At 41.8% G+C, this 20,216-nt stretch overlaps 1 protein-coding gene across 2 annotated transcripts in view; it reads right to left on the bottom strand.

Annotated features, from left to right (window-relative positions):
• Positions 1–15,573: 15,573 nt before the first annotated feature.
• Positions 15,574–20,216, bottom strand: part of LOC135558869 (matrix metalloproteinase-16-like) — a 45,713-nt gene continuing 41,070 nt past the window's right edge. For both annotated transcript variants that reach the window (XM_064993055.1, XM_064993056.1), the window contains exons 10-12: positions 18,736–18,886; positions 17,692–17,807; positions 15,574–17,459 (exon numbers count right to left, since the gene is read on the bottom strand). In XM_064993055.1, the coding sequence (XP_064849127.1) occupies positions 17,092–17,459; positions 17,692–17,807; positions 18,736–18,886 (635 nt within the window). In that variant the 3' untranslated portion in view covers positions 15,574–17,091. The remainder of the gene's footprint in view (positions 17,460–17,691; positions 17,808–18,735; positions 18,887–20,216) is intronic.

Genomic DNA, 20,216 nt, shown 5'->3' with positions numbered 1-20,216 from the left:
TTTAGGGCAAATCCAATAAAACATTACTAAGTCCCACGTTCCATATTTTCAAGAATAATGGAGTTTGCATCATGTTATGGGTATGCTTGTAATCGTTAAGGACTGGGGAGTTTTCAGTTTTTCAGGATTTAAAAAAAGGAACAGAATGGAGCTAAGCACAGGAAAACATGGTTCAGTCTGCTTTCCACCAGACACTGGTAGATGAATTCACCTTTAGCAGGACAATAACCTAAAACACTGGAGTTGCTTACCTGAGTGGCCGAGTAACAGTTTTGACTTAAAACTACTTGAAAATCTATGGTAAGATCTGAAAATGGTTGTCCAACAATGATCAACAACCAATTTGACAGGGTTTGAGTGTCTTAACGAATAATGGGCAAATGTTGCACAATTCAGGTGTGGAAAGCTCTTAAAGACTCACAGCTGTAATAGATGCCAAAGCTGCTTCTACAAAGAATTGACTCAGGGGTGTGAATACTTATGTAAATTGTATATTTCTGTATTTCATTTTAAATACATTTGCAAAAATGTCTAAAAACATGTTTTCAATTTGTCATTATTGGGTATTGTGTGTAAAAAAAACAACAACAACGATTTAATCCATTTTAAATTCAGGCTTTAACACAACAAAATGTGGAATAAGTTGAGGGGTTTCTCTGTCATCCACTATTCTCTCTAAATTCCATATTTTCTATTTCCTTTGCATAGCTCCCATTCCTTGACCAGGTTCACTGACGGTGACAGATGGATTAGGTAACATCAGTGTATCATTCTCACACAGTGACCGGCCAAGTGGATACAGAACTCATACAGTATGTGAGATCATTGCAGAGAGCCTGATATAGGCTACAGTTTGAGTTAGGGCCAACGTACGTGCTCTCTTTGAGCAAGTTTGAGCAGAATCTGTTACATTTTATGTTCTCCAGCATTCAGTGATGAGAAATGAGTTCAGAGTGAAGTAAACCATCTCTGCCAATGGTTGAGTGAATGACAGACTACAGCTGTTCTCCATCTGTAAGTAAGAGCATGACCTCTCAACAGTGTCACGTGGGACAGAAAGAGAGTGAGAGAGAGTGGCAGGTGGCAGGGTAGCCTAGTGGTTAGAGCGTTGGACTAGTAACCGAAAGGTTGCAAGTTCAAATCCCCGAGCTGACAAGGTACAAATCTGTCGTCCTGAACCGGCAGTTAACCCACTGTTCCTAGGCCGTCATTGAAAATAAGAATTTGTTCTTAACTGACTTGCCTAGTAAAATAAAAGGAGAGAGGCTATGACACATTTTTTTAAACAATGTTTTTCCCTAGTTATTGTCTTTAACTGGGGCCCAGAGCTTTTCCAGCTCAGATCGTATGATCAGAAAAAAACTCAAGCCCCTAAAGATGACTGAGGCTTAAAACTAGAGTTCACTGCCCTCAGTGATGGACTTACCATTAAGCAGAAAAGGCCTCACATCATCAAGGGGGCTCAAAAGACTAGTAATACATTTAAAAAAAATAATTTCTCCACTTGAGGCCCCCCAACCCCTCCTCCCACGACAAACGACCCGTTGTCATGGGCTGCTTAGCTCATCGCTATCATAACCCTTGGTTCAGCAAGTTGGTTCAGCAGCAACAAAATCTTCAGGAAGCTTCAAATTTGCAAAGGACATGGGGAGGAAGGGTGGGTTTGCCTGGCCACTGTGCTAAAAAAAATGAATTCATAGACCTGTTGTCTGAAAACTTCACGAAAATAATTAGCGTGCATCAATGTGGCCGGAAGCTGTGCTTTGTTATGATTCTGAACGGTTAGATCCAGTAGCTAGCAGTAATGACAAGAAACTGCCATGCGGGGAATTGTAGGTGGCTCGTTTCAGCTAGTTTTATCTTGTTCTTGATATCATCTCCTGTTTTGAGGTGCTTTTGCTGATTTCACGTCAATACTAATATGGCAAAAAACTCCCTAGCTAGCTAACCAACAACTGTAACAATGTATTTAAGAGACAACAAGTGTTCATTGTGCAAATGTGTTTATGTTTTCAATAAACATTTTGAAACTAAATCTAGTTTACATGTTATCAACAATATAAGCCAACCTCCTTATCTTTTGCCCCATCGTTGCGCATGTGTCTGTTTTGTTGCTAAACAACCATCCCGTCTATACAGCCGCATAATTATTCATAATAGATCAATCATTTCCACACAGAGTATATATATATATATATATATTTAATATCAATATAATCCACATTTTTCTCATAATATTAGAAACAAGTGTCTTTCATTACTGGTTCATAATAATGGACTAATCCATCCTGACAGAGATCCCATGCGTTGTTTCACGCGACATGATGGCAAGCGTGACATTCAATGAAATTAAGCTGCAACAATGAGGTGCTTTAAAAGTGGGGCAGAGAAAAGAAAAAGAAGGAAGGATGATTGAATTTTTACAGAAAAAAATGTCCTTAGTTAACGCATTTCTTTAGTAAAAAGACAGGTGCTGTTGTGGTGATAATTCCTTCATCGTCCAGACAGCATCAAATACATGGGCTACATATAGTAACACAGAGAGGCCCTGTTTCGCTCGCTCAAATGCTTTCTCCAAGTGAGATACATGTCCTTTTAGCACCTTGCAAATTGATGAAATGTTGGCATGTGCACAGTGCACTGTTCGGATGCTGGATTTATTTTTGGATAAACTGTGCAAACTTTTTGAAGTGATTTGTTTGACAATCAGATGAAAACATCATGACAGTTTGTGTTCATGGCACATTAAAAGGCAATACTTTTTTTACAGTTCAATTCCATCTTTACTATAAAACACATAAAAACATTTGTGCACTGTCATCAGTCACCCTGACTCTGTTGCACGCACGTATGCACACACACACACACACACACGCACACACATACACACACAGAGAGGCATGGCATGGGGGGAGTGTGGCAAAGAGATAAGACTGAAGCAAGGCCTGATGTCCACAGAGACCTCTGAGGATACAACTCATTTATTTAGGATGAATATCAGTGGGATAGAGAGTCGAGGGTGGGAGGTGATTTCATGCATGGTTCTGCTGTTCTTTGATAGTGGTCGTTGTCTATTGCCATTTGTTAATCATTGTGAGTTAGGGGTTGGCTGTTGCTACCCACGTTGTCTTGGTTTTCACAAACAAAAAGAGGGCAAAAAATATAAACTCATGTTAATGTTTTACTATCACTTTATTTAGCATTGGAATTATATTCCTGAATTTATAAATCAGTAAATTAAATCACAAATCGGCAATCGGCAATCAATTACTACTGTTCATAACGTTTTGAAGGCTCTCGTGTCATGCTGGAAGGGAGGTTACTGTGTTTACCATTAGATCACAAGGCCCTCTGTGGGTGGAAAAGGAGAGCTGCATGCAAACTGACTATTCAATTATCCAAATGTCAATGAATAGACTGCAAAGATGATCCTAGACAGGAGAATATGAACATCACTTTATCTCCCACCCCCATTCCCACCATCCCCACATTTATTTTCCAGATTAGTACAGCAGCTGCCTGTTAGTTGTGTATTTTTCTAGAACAAATGAAGCACTGTAATAGTGGACCAGTCCACTGATCCATCTAAGAGGTTTAAACATCTTATAAAGATCATCATGATAATCAATAGGCATGCTCCGGCCAATGATTAGTGTTGCTGTAGCTGATCAGTGGAGAAACATTACGTTACAGGGTTGCAGTTAATTCCACAAATTCAATTATAATTCAATTCCCTCTCCCTGTACATTCCATTTAATTCAATTCAAATACCTGATCAGTCTTTGAATTCGGAGATAATTCAATTCCTCTCAATTCAAATGTTAGGTCAATTCCAATCATTCATTTCCCACTTCATTATTATCCCCAATAATTCTACAAATTCCAATTCAATTCCCTTGGGCTTTCAGGTGGATCTTGTCACTGGAGTACTAAGCTAACATATTCATTTTTTTTGGACACATATTTAACCTTATTTTAGTTGGCACAGAACTACCTCCATACTTCCACTTGTTTGTATAGGGGACCTTCAGATGAGTCCCATGACACTTGTGGGAGTCAAAACGGACAACACCACTGTGTTTGTGAGAGTCTCTCTTTTCCATAATAGTTTGTGGGCCAAACCGTTCGGACACTACAGACATTTTTGTGACAAGACCGAATTTCTGGATGTCTCATGGTCTGACAAACACTGCTGTAGCTTGGCCACCTTCCACCGCAGATGTGAAAGTCCGACATAGGCGGATGCAGTGAATTGAGACTCAGCCCATGCAACAACGGATTTTGATGTTATTGATTTATTATGGTACTTAAATTGACGGAAGGCGTCGCTAGTGGCAAACGCATGCTCTTTGGCAATTTCGACATGTAAAAGCCAGCACTCTAGTATTTTCCAACCCAATCCAGGCACCATCTTATATCAGCCCCTTGTGCTGAGGGGCGGCAATATTTGAGGTGTGTTCATTAAAAATGTGTGCCAGGTTGCCTATTTCAAGCAGCGCTCGTGATTCACCAAAAGCTGGTATTTTATTATTCTCATTATTGTTATTTAAAGCTGGTCTTAGCGGTAATGCCATTGGTTATGCCATCGATTGTTTATGGCATCACACAGTAGCCTAATTAGTAACCTATAACCAATGTTTTATTACATTATCAGAGCAGCAAAACAGTCAACAGACATTCAAGTTTTTTCTTTCTATTGTCAATTATTTTGTCCATGCAGCTTCTGTGAAAAGTTTGGACTCATAAGGCCTATATGCGATGCACATTGAATGAACTGCAGGGAGTCTGTTTAGGAATATCACGTTCATACAATAGAATAGACTGGTTATTGTTTTTCCTTTAGAATTCTGTTAAAAAATGGCATCTTTGACTTTGTTGGACCTAACTGTCAAATCGATTGTAGGTTAGGCTATTTCCCTGCTCATTTGTTTACCTTTCACGTGGCAAAGTCACTAACAGGCCATATCAACAACGATGGTAGGCTAATCTTATTATAATGTTTGGGTAATCTGTAATTGTCCATGTCGTGAGCTTGCAGTGCATTCTCAATGTGCGAATGCAATGTGTGTAGAGGAATTTTTCCACGTTAAAGCCAATATAAAATTAGACATTGGCTACATTTGTGTTTACAGTACGTATTTTGTGTTGATCGTTGACAAAAAATAACAATTAAATACATTTTAATCCCGCTTTGTAATACAACAAAATATGAAAAAGGTAAAGGAGTATGAATACATTCTGAAGGCACTGTATGTAATCATTGTGAAATGGCTAGCTAGTTAGCGGTGCGGGCTAGTTACATTTCACTCAGTGACATCACTCACTCTGAGACCTTGAAGTAGTTGTTTCCCTTGCCCTGACTTATGCAGAGGCCGTATCCCCATAAATGCTGCACGCCCAATGCACATGTCCGATTTGACCATGCAGCGCCTTTAAAGGTCATGTTGTCCAAAAATCAGGAAGTCACGCTCTGGCTCCCGGTGCCTGGTCTGACTAAATAATGTGCTGTGCTGCTTCCTTCTTTCGGCCAACCGGATATGACAGGCCTATTATGGTCATCTAGAGTCAAAGATCATTTGCAAAACTGTCAAAGACCAAACAAAACCTTCCCGAATATGTACCAAGAAGTTGTGCCATTGTCTTACAAATCCATGTCTCGCACTGCTCTCTTTTATTTTACACATGACAGTCCTATGGGTTTGAAGATGTTTGGGAAGAATCCTTTATAAAACCTGGGTTTGCACTGCTACGGCACACACCGACACTCTTCCCACGTAGCAAACAGCTACTGAAGAAAGAAAAAAAACAGCTCCACCATGCCTGTGAAACATCTGCTCTGATCTTGGGGATGTCCATGATCTCAAATGCTTCACCCGTCCATGCATTCTGAAACGTGATCTGGTAAATCTGATCTCTGATTCCTTTCAACTAACATTTTCATGTGCGTTTTCCGGTCTCTGTCATGATAGCATCTTGAGTAGTTTGGAATTGTGTTACTAACTAAGATGCTGATGATGCTGTTGGGAAATCAATTAAAAACGAGCAGGACAGTAAAATCGTTTTTTGAAATCATAGATTTCCAACGAATATAGTCACATTACTGCAGCAGTTGTATATCTATCTATATAGCCTGTCATAAATTAAGTTAGTCCTAGTGATGTCAAAATCTGTCTGTGTCTGGCTGTATGTCTGTCACTCACACCTTAAGTCTGTGTCTTTTTATTAACCTGCCTGTCTTTCTTGTCTCTTGTCTTTCTCCAGGCTGTTTGGGCAGCCATGTGTTGAGGTCAACATAAATCAAATCAAATCAAATTTTACTTGTCACATACACATGGTTAGCAGATGTTAATGCGAGTGTAGCGAAATGCTTGTGCTTCTAGTTCCGACAATGCAGTAATAACCAACAAGTAATCTAACTAACAATTCCAAAACTACTGTCTTATACACAGTGTAAGGGGATAAATAATATGTACATAAAGATATATGAATGAGTGACGGTACAGAGCAGCATAGGCAAGATACAGTAGATGGTATCGAGTACAGTATATACATATGAGATGAGTATGTAAACAAAGTGGCATAGAGGATCAGCGGGGTGGAGATGTTGTTGCCTACCCTCACCACCTGGGGGTGGCCCGTCAGGAAGTCCAGTACCCAGTTGCACAGGGCGGAGTCGAGACCCAGGGTCTCGAGCTTGATGACGAGCTTGGAGGGTACTATGGTGTTAAATGCCGAGCTGTAGTCGATGAACAGCATTCTCACATAGGTATTCCTCTTGTCCAGATGGGTTAGGGCAGTGTGCAGTGTGGTTGAGATTGCATCGTCTGTGGACCTATTTGGGCGGTAAGCAAATTGGAGTGGGTCTAGGGTGTCAGGTAGAGTGGAGGTGATATGGTCCTTGACTAGTCTCTCAAAGCACTTCATGATGACGGAAGTGAGTGCTACAGGGCAGTAGTCGTTTAGCTCAGTTACCTTAGCTTTCTTGGGAACAGGAACAATAGTGGCCCTCTTGAAGCATGTGGGAACAGCAGACTGGTATAGGGATTGATTGAATATGTCCATAAACACACCAGCCAGCTGGTCTGTGCATGCTCTGAGGGCGCGGCTGGGGATGCCGTCTGGGCCTGCAGCCCTGCGAGGGTTAACACATTTAAATGTTTTACTCACCTCGGCTGCAGTGAAGGAGAGTCCACATGTTTTCGTTGCAGGCTGTGTCAGGGGCACTGTATTGTCCTCAAAGCGGGCAAAAAAGTTATTTAGTCTGCCTGGGAGCAAGACATCCTGGTCCGTGACTGTGCTGGTTTTCTTCTTGTAGTCCGTGATTGACTGTAGACCCTGCCACATACCTCTTGTGTCTGAGCCGTTGAATTGAGATTCTACTTTGTCTCTATACTGACGCTTAGCTTGTTTGATAGCCTTGCGGAGGGAATAGCTGCACTGTTTGTATTCGGTCATGTTACCAGTCACCTTGCCCTGATTAAAAGCAGTGGTTCGCGCTTTCAGTTTCACGCGAATGCTGCCATCAATACACGGTTTCTGGTTAGGGAATGTTTTAATCGTTGCTATCTTCAACGCACGTTCTAATGAACTCACACACCGAATCAGCGTATTTGTCAATGTTGTTGTCTGACGCAATACGAAACATATCCCAGTCCACGTGATGGAAGCAGACCAAGCAGTGGAATCAGCTTGGTCGGACCAGCGTTGGACAGACCTCAGCGTGGGAGCTTCTTGTTTTAGTTTCTGTCTGTAGGCAGGGATCAGCAAAATGGAGTTGTGGTCAGCTTTTCCGAAAGGAGGGTGGGGAAGGGCCTTATATGCTTCGCGGAAGTTAGAATAACAATGATCCAAGGTTTTGCCAGCCCTGGTTGCGCAATCGATATGCAACATAGTTCTGGTGAGTCAGATTAAAGCCTGGAGGCGCATGGCCGGCTGAGGTAAGAACCCTGCTTCTGTGTAAATCAAACTTAACTTCACTGTGGAGGATCAGTTTTCGTAACAATTTTTTTGAAATTTTGAAATAGAGAGATAGAGGGTCTGTGTGCTCTGACTGATACGTCAAAGGAGCTTTCTCCAAAACGTGAACCTGTTTTATCACCTCAGACACTTTGTAGTATCCTTCCTTGCTAGTGGTGTAGGCATAGTAAAGTATAGCAAAATATACGCTCTAAAATCATAGCTCAAATTCCCCAACTGTTGCAGTTTATAACAAGTTAAAACACTGTACTGTAGCATTACAAGAATGGTAATACACACTTAAACATTGCTGCTACAGCCCTTGTCTTTTTGGAAATCAAACTCAAATCTTACTCCAGGCAAAGAATGTTCCTGTAAGACCAAAAATTACATTGCACAATCCCTACACATTTAAAATGGCTGTGTTCCTATGGGAATTTGTCCATGCTTAGAGCGTCACAATTAGCTAAAAATCCTTTTGGAACAGTAATTGGTGTCATTTTTTCCCCCAACATTTAAACATTGCTGTATCTCAGGCTCTGTAATTGTCACATTGTTTCTGACACCTTTATCCACATTTCTTACCTTTCTAACGGTGAGTAGCATGTGTTTGTCGGGCTTAGAGTTTTGAAACCTAAATGTACTTTAGAGGGTAGTATACAATATTATGCATCACTTAGAAAAAGATTCCAGAGGGCATCAGAGTTTAACAGGTTAAGTATTTTCATGCCTGTTTCCTGTCTTTACAGGAAGTGGACTCCTCTTTGTCCAGGCTATGTTGAGATTTTTTTTAAATAATAAATTAACTAGGCAAGTCAGTTAAGAACAAATTCTTATTTACAATGACTGCCTACGCGGGGGCCGAGAGACTGAAAAACAGCTTCTATCTCAAGGCAATCAGACTGTTAAACAGCCATCACTAACATTGAGTGGCTGCTGCCAACATACTGACTCATCCCTAGCCACTTTAAAAATGAAATATTGATGTAATAAATGTATCACTAGCCACTTTAAACAATGCCACTTTATATAATGTTTACATACCCTACATTACTCATCTCATATGTATATATTGTACTCTATACCATCTCCTGCATCCTGCCTATGACATTCGGCCATCGCTCATTCATATATTTTTATGTACATATTCTTATTCATTCGTTTACACTTGTGTGTATAAGGTAGTTGTGGTGCATGGTCGGAACTAGAAGCACAAGCATTTCGTAACACTCGCATTAACATCTGCTAACCATGACAAATAAAATGTGATTTGATTTACCCTGGTGACGCTGGGCCAATTGTGCACTGCCATATGGGACTCCCAATCATGGCCAGATGTGATTCAGCCTGGATTTGAACCAGAGACTGTAGTGATGCTTCTGAGATGCCGTGCCTTAGACCGATGCGCCACTTGATTGGTCCAATGATTGGTCCTGTCTTGGATACTCATTGGTCACCAGTAAATGTTTGACCAATGACATTGTGGGGCTGACATGTACCTGATAATTGTCTGTTGAGAAAGAGAGATGGGCATTTTGGATATTTCCTGAATAAATATTTAACATTTTCCTCAAAGCAATACCATTAAATATTTATATATTTTTTTTTTATCAGGAAAGCTATATTAACCTACTATGTATTGTCTATAATTATTTCAGAAAATACTGTAGATTTTTCAGACCGTTTCATCCTGAATGATTCTCTGATGGCCCTTAGATAGCTGTAGATCCCTACAGAAAGTTTATTTTACTGATCCACCTCTCTGAAGTGGTCAGGATATTCTCCATTCATACATAAAGTAGATAATCATTCACAAATTGGATGATATGCCAATTGAGGAGTCTGCATGTCTCACCTGGTATGACCATTTCCATGGAGTATTATCATGCACTATGTTGTGTGGTCAAGGGAAGAAACATCTGTGACATTAATAATGTGTCCCATGCAGAACAATAATTAATTGTTTCTGTGAAAATGTTATTATCCTCTTATAAGTCTCTGTCCCATGATGCATGTCAAGTTACCCCAGCCGTTCTGGGAAGCTCGGGATGAGAGCTTCAAGTTCCTTGGTGTCCACATCACCAACGAACTGTCATGGTCCAAACACACCAAGACAGTCGTGAAGAGGGCACGACAATGACTATTCCCCCTCAGAAGACTGAAGATTTGGCATGGGCCCAAAATCAAAAAGTTCTACAGCTGCACCATCGAGAGCATTGGTTGCATCACCGCCTTGTATGGCAACTGCACGCCCTCTGACTGCAAGGCACTACAGAGGGTAGTGCATACGGCCCAGTAAATCACTGGGGCCAAGGTTCCTGCCATCCAGGACCTATATACAAGGCGGTGTCAGAGGAAGGCCATACAAATTGCCAAAGACTCCAGTGACCTTAGTCATAGACTGTTCTCTCTGCTACCGCACAGCAAGCTGTCACGCCCTGACCTTAGAGATCCTTTAAATTCTCTATTTGTTAGGTCAGAGCTAGGGTGGAAAATCTATGTTTATATTTCTTTGTTGACAGAGTATGGTTCCCAATCAGAAGCAGCTGTCCACCTTCAGTTGGCGGGATCTTGTATTTGTGTGTTGCATGTGTTGCACTCCTAGCTTTACATTTGTTTAGTTGTTTATTGTTTTTTTGGTGGAACATTTAAAATGAAAGAAAATGTACACCTACCACGCTGCACCTTGGTCTTAATTTAACGACGGACGTTACCGAAGATTCCACCACCAACAGACCAAGCAGCGTGGTCAGGAGGACTGGACCTGGGAGGAAATCCTGGATGGAGCAGGACCCTGGACAAGGGTCGGGGAGTATCGCCGTCCGAAGGAGGAGATAAAGGCAGCGAAAGCGGTACGGCTATACGAGGAGATAGCTCAACGAAGCAAGCACGAGTGGCAGCCCCCCCAAAAAAATTTTTTGGGGGCACACGGAGACATTGGCGGAGTCACGGTTCAGACCTGAGCCAACTCCCCGTGCTTACCGTGGGGAGCGTGTGACTGGTCAGGCACTGTGTTATGCGCACGGTGTCTCCAGTGAGCATTCACAGGCCTGTGCGCTCTGTGCCAGCGCCCCGCATTTGCCGGGCGGAAGTTGGCATCCAGCCAGGACAGGTTGTGCCAGCTCGAGGCTCGAGACCTCCAGTGCGCCTCCACAGCCCAGTTTATCCGGTGCCAGTGATGATCCATGGCCCGGAGCCTCCAGCGACAGTCCCCAGTCCGGAGCATCCAGCGACGGTCCGCAGTCCAGAGCCTCCAGCGACGATCCGCAGTCCAGGGCCTCTAGCGACGATCCGCAGTCCAGAGTCTTCAGCGACGAGCTGCAGTCCAGAGCCTCCAGCGGGGGTTCCCAGTCCGGAGCCTCCGGCGATGATCTACGGTCCGGTTCCACAGAAGTGGATGGATCTGCGTAGGGAGCGGGGTCTACGTCCCGAATCGGAGCCGCCACCGAGGGTAGATGCCCACCCGGACCCTCCCCTATAGGTTCAGGTTTGCGGCCGGGAGTCCGCACCTTTGGGGAGGGGGGGTACTGTCACGCCCTGACCTTAGAGATCCTTTAAATTCTCTATTTCTCTATTTGGTAGGTCACGGTGTGACTAGGGTGGGAAATCTATGTTTATATTTCTTTGTTGGCCGAGTATGGTTCCCAATCAGAGGCATCGTTGTCTCTGATTGGGGATCATACTTAGGCAGCCCTTTTTCCCACCTTCAGTTGTGGGATCTTGTCTTTGTGTATTGCATGTGTTTTTTGGTGGAACATTTAAAATTAAAGAAAATGTACCACGCTGCACCTTGGTCTACATTTTACACAAGCGGTACCGGAGCACCAAGTCTAGTTCCAAAAGGCTTCTTAAAAGTGTCTACCCCCAAGCCAAATACTCCAGAACAACTAATTAAATGGCTACCCTACATGCACATACTACCTGAATCACCTCGACTAACCTGAGCCCCCGCACATTGACTCTGTACCGGTACCCCCTTGTATATAGCCTCATTACTGTTTTTTATTGTTGCTCTGTAATTATTTATTTTTTCAATTTTCTTTTTCTTTTCTTTTTTCTTTGTATTTATTTATTAATACTTTATTTTTTTTCTTAAAACTACATAGTTGGTTAAGGGCTAAGGGCTTGTAAGTAAGCATTTCACTGTAAGGTCTACATTTGTTGTATTCGACGCATGTGACAAACACAATTTCATTTGATTTGATTAATCTGCTCCCTGTCACTGTTAATCAAAGTTGTAGTACCTACCGTGGTGCTGCAGTACTATTGTAACTCTCCCGGATAGTACATATTTCAAACCTTCACCATCTTAGACTTTATTTTCATTAGCATATGTTTCTCCTGTAATCATCCCATCACACGTCACACTGCTTTCACAGTGTGTTTTTAGTATTTTTGTTTTGTTGAATGTCATTAATTGTCGAGGACAAAACAGATGGATATGAATATATGGATCTGTGCTGTGGGAGTGTGCGCCCCCCTTCTCTTTCTCTCTTTCTATCTCTCTCTCTCTCTCCAAAAATGTCACGTCTCTTGTATCGACTGCTGTGTAATGGCCTCTTCCCACTTCCATTAATAGCACTCCAAATTATCCCTAATGGCTTAACAGCATGTGTCAAAGTATCAGAGAGAGAGGCACTCAAGAGCCTGGTAAAGGCAACACTTATCTACTTCCAGAGGACAGACAGAGCTGGTTACTATGCCAGACAGTTTGAACATTTAATGCTCCAGGTTTTTATGACAATCCCTTTTGCCCTTAGTGGAGAAGATCTCATGTTAGTTGACTATAGAATTATAGGGTTTTGGCTTGTTATGGCATTGATGCTGATCCTTTGGACACACAGATGGAGTTCTCTATACAACCCAAAAAGTATTTTTTAAGTGTATTCATCCTTTTGGTTTAGCCTTTTTTCAAATTTTCTCTTTCCATCTCTTTGCTTTCAAACTTCAATCATCACTTCTGTTGGCGACGATACTACTACCACTGTATTTAATTTGATGATAACTTATAAATATAATTTTCTTAGATTTAAACACTTAAAAGGAAAATGACATTTACACGAATGTACAATGACAAAAAGGAACCAGCAACAAACAAAGCATGAGGATGCCCAAAAAATCTGCACTGCATTTTAAAATCCACTTTATTGACAGACTTTATCTTGCCCTCAGAACAGTGCAACGAGACCAAGGTGCTGATGAGCACAGGGGAATAAATACAGCAATACAGTACTGACTGAACTGAACTAGCCTGACTGGCTCTGCTTCAGAGTTGGGTTCCATTTCAATTCAAGTCAATTCAGTCAATTCAGGAAGTACACCAACTGAATTCCAAATCCATGTTAGGGAAAATTTGACATTCAGCATACTTCACGAATTGACATGGAATACTGAGCTACTAAGCCATATGGAATTGTTTTAAGAAACATAATTTTGCTATTTGATTTTTAACTTTAAGACCCCTTGTATAAATAATATATATAATTGTATGACCATCTTTATTTGGTCTACTGCTATTAGCCTATACAAACGCATTGAATAACAGATTCACATTGAACAACCGAGTCCCCCCCCCAAAAAAATCGAAAGGAAGTTTGTTCTGAAGCATCTGTCTGATATCGGACAGATATAAAAAAGATCAGATAACATTTGTTATTTTTTTGTTATGTATTCAACCCCTGTTTTTGGCAGGTACACTTCCATTTTTTTTTCTTCGAACTGGTACCTGGGGACCTTCAGACGAGTCTTGTGAGGCCTGTGGGCGTCCTAGAGCAACAACCGACATGTACCTATTTGTGAGAGTCTCACATTTCCATAGAGTTTTGTTGGCCAAACTGTTGGATGTTACAGACGATTTTGTGAGAAGACCGATTTTCGGGATGTCTCGTGGTCTGCCAAAAACCGCTCTAGCTCTGTTACCTTTCAGCGCAAATGCGGAAGTGCGACATTAGATTTCTACGGGGGCAAGGACATCGACTCTAGATTAAATGATCCATGGAGAACAACAATGAGAAATGAATGGCTGGATGAGAACCCTTATGTTATATGATTTCTAAGTGTTACGATACAGTGTCTAGTGAAAGTCTACACACCCCTAGCACAGTTTTCACATTTTTCTGCCTTAAATTTAAATCACATTTTTTGTTTTGAAAGCACTGAGGTCGGAAGTTCCAGTTCCGAGTTCCCAGTTGTTTTGAACGTGGGAACAGTTGACTTGAAAGCACCATAAATCTCATGGTACCCTTCGCCAGCTCATATCTGTGTGAAGCTGGTTTCAGTGCTCTCATCTGCATTAAAACCAAATGTCGATCGAGGTTGGAAGTGACAGCAAAGATGAGGTGTGCACTGTCAACTACGCCCCCTGAATTTAAGAACCTCCGACGCAACATGAATCAAGCACACCCATCTCATTAGTGGTGGCGAGATTAGGTCAATTATGTCTGACTAATTTGCAATTGATTGCCACAGCCCCACATTAAAATGATGTGACAATCAGAAATACTGTTAGAATGTTTTTCAATTGACTGCCATACCCCAGATAAAAGCATTTACATTGGCTTTTAATTGTCAGATATCAAAATGGTGTCGTGGGGCAAAAATATTTGGGAATCTCTTTTTTAGGGCAACATACACTGAGTGTACAAAACATTAAGGACAGCTTCCAATTCACCGGGGAATGGACTCTACAAGGTGTCGAAAGCTTTCGACAGGGATGCCGGCCCATGTTCACTCCAAAGCTTCCCACAGTTGTGTCAAATTGGCTGGATGTCCTTTGGGTGGTGGACAATTCTTGATACACATGGGAAACTTTTGAGTGTGTAAAACTCAGCAGCGTTGCAGTTCTTGACACAAATCAGTGCGCCTGGCACCTACTACCATGCTCCCGTACAAAGGCTCTTCTGTCTTAACCATTCATCCTCTGAATGGCAAACATACACAATCCATGTCTCAATTGTCTCAAGGCTTAAAAAATCATTATTTAACCTGTCTCCTCCCCTTTATCTACACTGATTGAAGGGAATTCAACAAGTGACATCAATGAAGGATCATAGCTTTCACCTGGATTCACCTGGTCAGTCTATGTCATGGAGAGAGCAGGTATCCTTAATGTTCTGTATATCCATTATTTTTGTCAAAATTGCTCAAACTCAGTGAATTTCGTTCGAAATGATTGATTAGTAGAAATATTCAAACCGTGTCTCTGTTTTTCAAGGAGATTTAAGTCAGGACTGAGACTGGACCACTAAGGAACACTAGACACGTCTTCGAAAGCCATTCTGGAGAGTATTTCGCCTTGAATTGTGTTTATTTGTCCCACTGAAAAATACAATTATATTGCAGTGTTAGGTCTTCAGAGGACTGAGGCAGGTTTCCCTCAACATTTTTACATTTTATTTTTACATTGGCTTTGTTCCTTTCATATTTTTTGGATCTGGACCAACTCCCCAGTTCTTGCCGATGACATGCATACCCAAAACATGATATTGCCCCCACAATACTTGGGAAAACACTTTTTCACTCTGTGATGTTTTGTGTTGGATTTGCCCCGAACCTTCTTTTTTTCATTGAGGCCAAAAAGTTTATTTCTTTGCCATGTTATTTCGCTGTGGAGTAGATTGTGTACACAAAAAAAATCCCAATTTAATCTCTTTTTAACACGAAATGTTAAACTTTTACAAGGGTGTGTAGACTTTCACAAGGCACTGTATAGTATTGATATAGCTGTTGATATGGAGTTCATTATCCTGATTTTATCAAATATTTTTAAGTAAAAACAAAAAAGAAGTACCATAAATGTGGACAACTCAAATCCCTAAAAATATGTTTCTTCTCTCACATACTGAGTCATCTCACACACGTCGAGAGGAACGTGACATCACACAACCACATTGATTTTAATATCATGGAGGGCAACCATGGGCAATTCAGAGACAATATACTGTAACATGTTTTTTTGGGACCTACTGTATATTTTATTCACATTGACTGTACCTACTGTATATGTCTTCAGATCACAGCCAGGATTTTGCCACTTTTTTCTTTTACTTTTTTTTTTTATCACACCATGTAAAATAATACATGAAAAACCAACTGCTGTCACTGCCAGTCAGAAGAACAACATGTCAAAAGATGTTAAGAAATGGACACAGTAAACCTCACTACCACTATCTTCATACAGATTTGTGGAGCCTACATACAGTAGATATGTTAACGTGCACACACACACACACACACACACACACACACACACACACACACACACACACAACAAAAGTAAGCTATGATTAAGGCAGTCTCCAAAATATTGCAGAGATGGTTTTGGCCCCCTGTGTTAGAGACAGACTGCCACAACAGTCTTATTCAGTTCTCTGCTCTGTTCCTAGCTGCTGCTGCTTCCCGTAGACCACAGACAGACAGAGAGCACACCAGACCAGACGGATGGCCATGGGCAGATATGGAAAAGACATGGCCAAAGAAAACGTAAGCGTGATGTCATGTCATGATGATGTTAGATCCATAGATTAGAATTAAACATCCCAACAAAGACTCTCGGAGTCGTAATCCGCACTAGGAAGGGAAGATAGGTCAAAGGTCATATTTGGTTTGGGTATCAGACAGTCCACCTCACAAATACTAATATTTGAAAGAGAATTAAATCAAAAAGCACAGAGTCTGGGCAACTTGAACTTTACTAGGACATGAAAATAAAAAGTAGTAGCCTATTACTAAATGGTCCACTGTACTGTAGATAGTAAGGGCTTGTTAGGGGCGTGCAGAGACAGAGAAAGACATGGGTCCCACACAGCTTTCCTTTTTCTCCAATAACTACTGAGTGCACCCAATGAGAGTCAAGAGTTAAAGCAGACACATCTTCGTTGGAATTGGCAGCCACAGTCCATTATAGTCTTGAATGAAGACGTCTCGCTTCGCTCCACCTTGCATGTCACAAAGAGGGCAAAGCACAGTTTGGAACATGTTAGGAGGAGGACTCTACTGTACTGCATATACTGTCCATCAACAAAGGGAGTTAGTTTAACAACTAGAGAGCAATAGGAGTTTGATAGCTCTTCCCACAGTCCCTAGTGGAAGTTCCATACACCTCCCCTACAGTTCCAGTCCAGTCTCAGGTTTGGCTCAGACCCACTCCTGCATGGAGCGCTTGCAGTACAGTATGTGTCTCTGCGTGCTCTTCCTCCTGAACTGGAACACAGTGTAGAGCAGGACCATCATGCACAGCGCCAGGACGCAGGGGATGGCGATAGCCACGGCATTCTCTGTGCCCCCTGTGCTGTCCAGCTTGATGACGACGTCCACATCACCGTTGCTGCTGTCGGAGTGGCGCTCCTCCACCTCCGGGGGGCTCCAGTCCCAGTCGGGGTCGGCCGGCGGGCCGTCGCAGCCCATGAAGTCCCTCAGGATGGAGCGGGGGTAGCCCGGCTCCACACGCAACCGCTGGTTGTTGAACTTCCAGTACTCCTTCCCCTTGTAGAAGTAGGTGAATCCTGTTCACAGGAGGACAAAACTCAATATTTAAACATTCATACAAGTTAATAAAATGGCTTGTGCCAAAAAAGTTTATCCCCACATGTGTTTTAGAACACAATCAAAAACGTCCTATACTGAGAAGCAAGGCATAAATAGGCTATATAGAGCAATGAGGCCAATTTGAGTCATTAGAAAGAGATGCGATGCAGAGATAGAGGATGATATAGAGGGAGGAATGGGATGGCCTACCGTTGGCCTTGTCCACAAACGCCCCCTGAGGGGAGTCAGGGATGCCCTTCCAAACCGTGATGGGTTTGGGGTAACCAGGGTCCATGTTCCTCATATCTTCGTTGTACCTCCAGTATCTAAAGCCGGGTAGGAAGGAAACAGTGCGGTCAATATCCAGAAATGCTGATGTAGGATCTTCATTTGAGCCAGTTTGCTAAAGGAGGGAAATCATCCTGGAGCAATAGTTAATTAGAATTATTATGTGGATTATAATTAATGACGTTTTTATAGGGGTTGATACATTTTTTTTGTTAGGGCAACTTAAGTCGGACATTTCAAAGTGGAAATTCCAAACTTTAGAAGCTTTTTTGAAAACCCAAATACACTACAAGTTTGCATTTCCTGCACACTCACTCACACACTCACACACCAGCATTATAATCTCATGATCTTCTACACGCACACACAACTTTTAAGGCGCAGGAGTACGTTACGCTGTCATACACAGAGGGATGATGTCGTGGTCTTAAAAACAAAACTTCCTAGTGAACAGGGTGCTGCGGCATGATGACAGCGCCATGACAAATAATTTGATCTGCTCTCGCACCCGGGTCAGCGCCTTCATATGATTTCATCTATCATGACAGCTTCACAAAATATCTGAGTCATATTGGTAAACACCATGTACTCACTTTAGCATCTTATTCTCTTATAGTCCACATACATAGGGGAGGCAGGGTAGCCTAGTGGTTAGTGTGTTGGACTAGTGACAGAAAGGTTGAAAGTTTAAATCCCCGAGCTGACAAGGTACAAATCTGTTGTTCTGCCCCTGAACAGGTAGTTATCCCACTGTTCATAGGCTGTCATTGAAAATAAGAATTTATTCTTAACTGACTTGCCTAGTTAAATAAAAAAACATTTTTTTTGTTCAATAATAAAAACATTTGTGCCAATATCAGTCAATTCTATATCAGCTGGCCTGTATCATTGTCATCAGCTACAATCTATCGTCACTATGAATCAAACCAATGTGGTGTCATGGAGAAAGGAAAAGGTAAAACACACCTGTCTCCCTTGAAGAAGTATGTCTTGGCCACGTCCTCCCACCACACGGCGGTCTCTATACTCTGGGTGGGCATCCCGCTCCCAAACAGAGAGATATCCTGAGGGTAGGTGGGCTGCAGAGTAGTGTCCTTGACCACCCAGAAGCGGTTCCCTAAAAAGAAAAAATAGACACAAATGGATCAGTGGTCATAATTATCCAGTAATCACAAACAGAGCCTGGGTCCAAACATGATGTTTTACACTGTTGCTATGTAACACTGTGAGCAGTATTGGCGCTATTGTGACTTTTAATTGATTCCAATAATGAGGGCTTATTACACTGGCGTACCGGACACCCCCGCAGCCCCCGGAAGGCGGAAGGCCCACACCTCTGGAGGCCCATCCGCCTGTCCTCGATGTCTATTTTATTTACTTATTTAATCATTTTTACAGAAACCCTCCAAAAAGTAATTTGTAAACATTTTTTTCATTTCAATACGTACTAGGAAGTTAAGTGTTTGTTTCTTGGGCTTCAGGAATGTGTCTGAAAAAGTGCCTCATGCCTTGAAAAAAATAAACTGATTGAAAGAAACGGGATATCAGTGAACAAAGGTCATGGTCCAGGCTACGACGCTGCTAGTGCAATGAGAGGAGTTTATCAGACCGAGAGAGTTTTTGTTCAGAAAACGATCTCTCCGCAGAAGCGACAGTTAAAGGGGTGGTTAAAAAAAGAAGAAGCTTGATTGCCGTAGCAACATCAAGGAAACTGGGCAGAAGGGAGTGGTGCTTTAAATACAGTAGTTCTGTAACATCTTTATATAAACCTCTCATTCTTCTTATTTGCTGGCCTCAACACGTTACGGAAAGAGAGGAACTGTATAGGAAGCTCTGGGGACAGGTCGTCTGGATACTGGACAGTCAATAAATGTGGCATTTAATAGATTGGTTCTACGCACAACAACTTTCTATCCAAGCTGGGAGAAAGCGTGAGAGCTCATGTCATGGAGGTTCAGGTAGGCTACACAGGACCGTTGTATATTAAAAAAAAAATCAATTGGGAGCTGATTAGTATGCTGCTGCATCGAAAATTAATTTTACAATCTGCAATGTTTGAATCTCCTACTTTAATTACCGAACAAGTAATTACATTATTGCCGCCAGCCAGCAGACACTGTGCATAGTTTCGTGAAATGTTAGGATTAACATGAGAAAAGGACGACCAAATAGGCCTAGTAATAAACATTTATCCAATCCATTAGCTAAAGCAAAGCTACAGGCTACATGTCCTGGCATCATCGATTCTATAAACAGCCACATAGACATGAAGGGGGGGCACTGCATTACACCAGTGACTTATTTGCATACTTCAGGAAGAGGTAAAGAGCTACTATAGTGTTGTGAGTTTATTTAAGAGCTTTTGAAAACGAGTGTAATTATAATGAGTACAATAAGGGCTACTGAAGTGTTGTTTTATTGTGAATGCAGTACAATAAGGGGCTACT

Source organism: Oncorhynchus masou, chromosome 17, assembly GCF_036934945.1.
Source record: "Oncorhynchus masou masou isolate Uvic2021 chromosome 17, UVic_Omas_1.1, whole genome shotgun sequence".
Taxonomy (NCBI): domain Eukaryota; kingdom Metazoa; phylum Chordata; class Actinopteri; order Salmoniformes; family Salmonidae; genus Oncorhynchus; species Oncorhynchus masou.
Note: the sequence above shows the minus strand (reverse complement) of the source record. Positions and strands in the feature narration are given on the sequence as shown.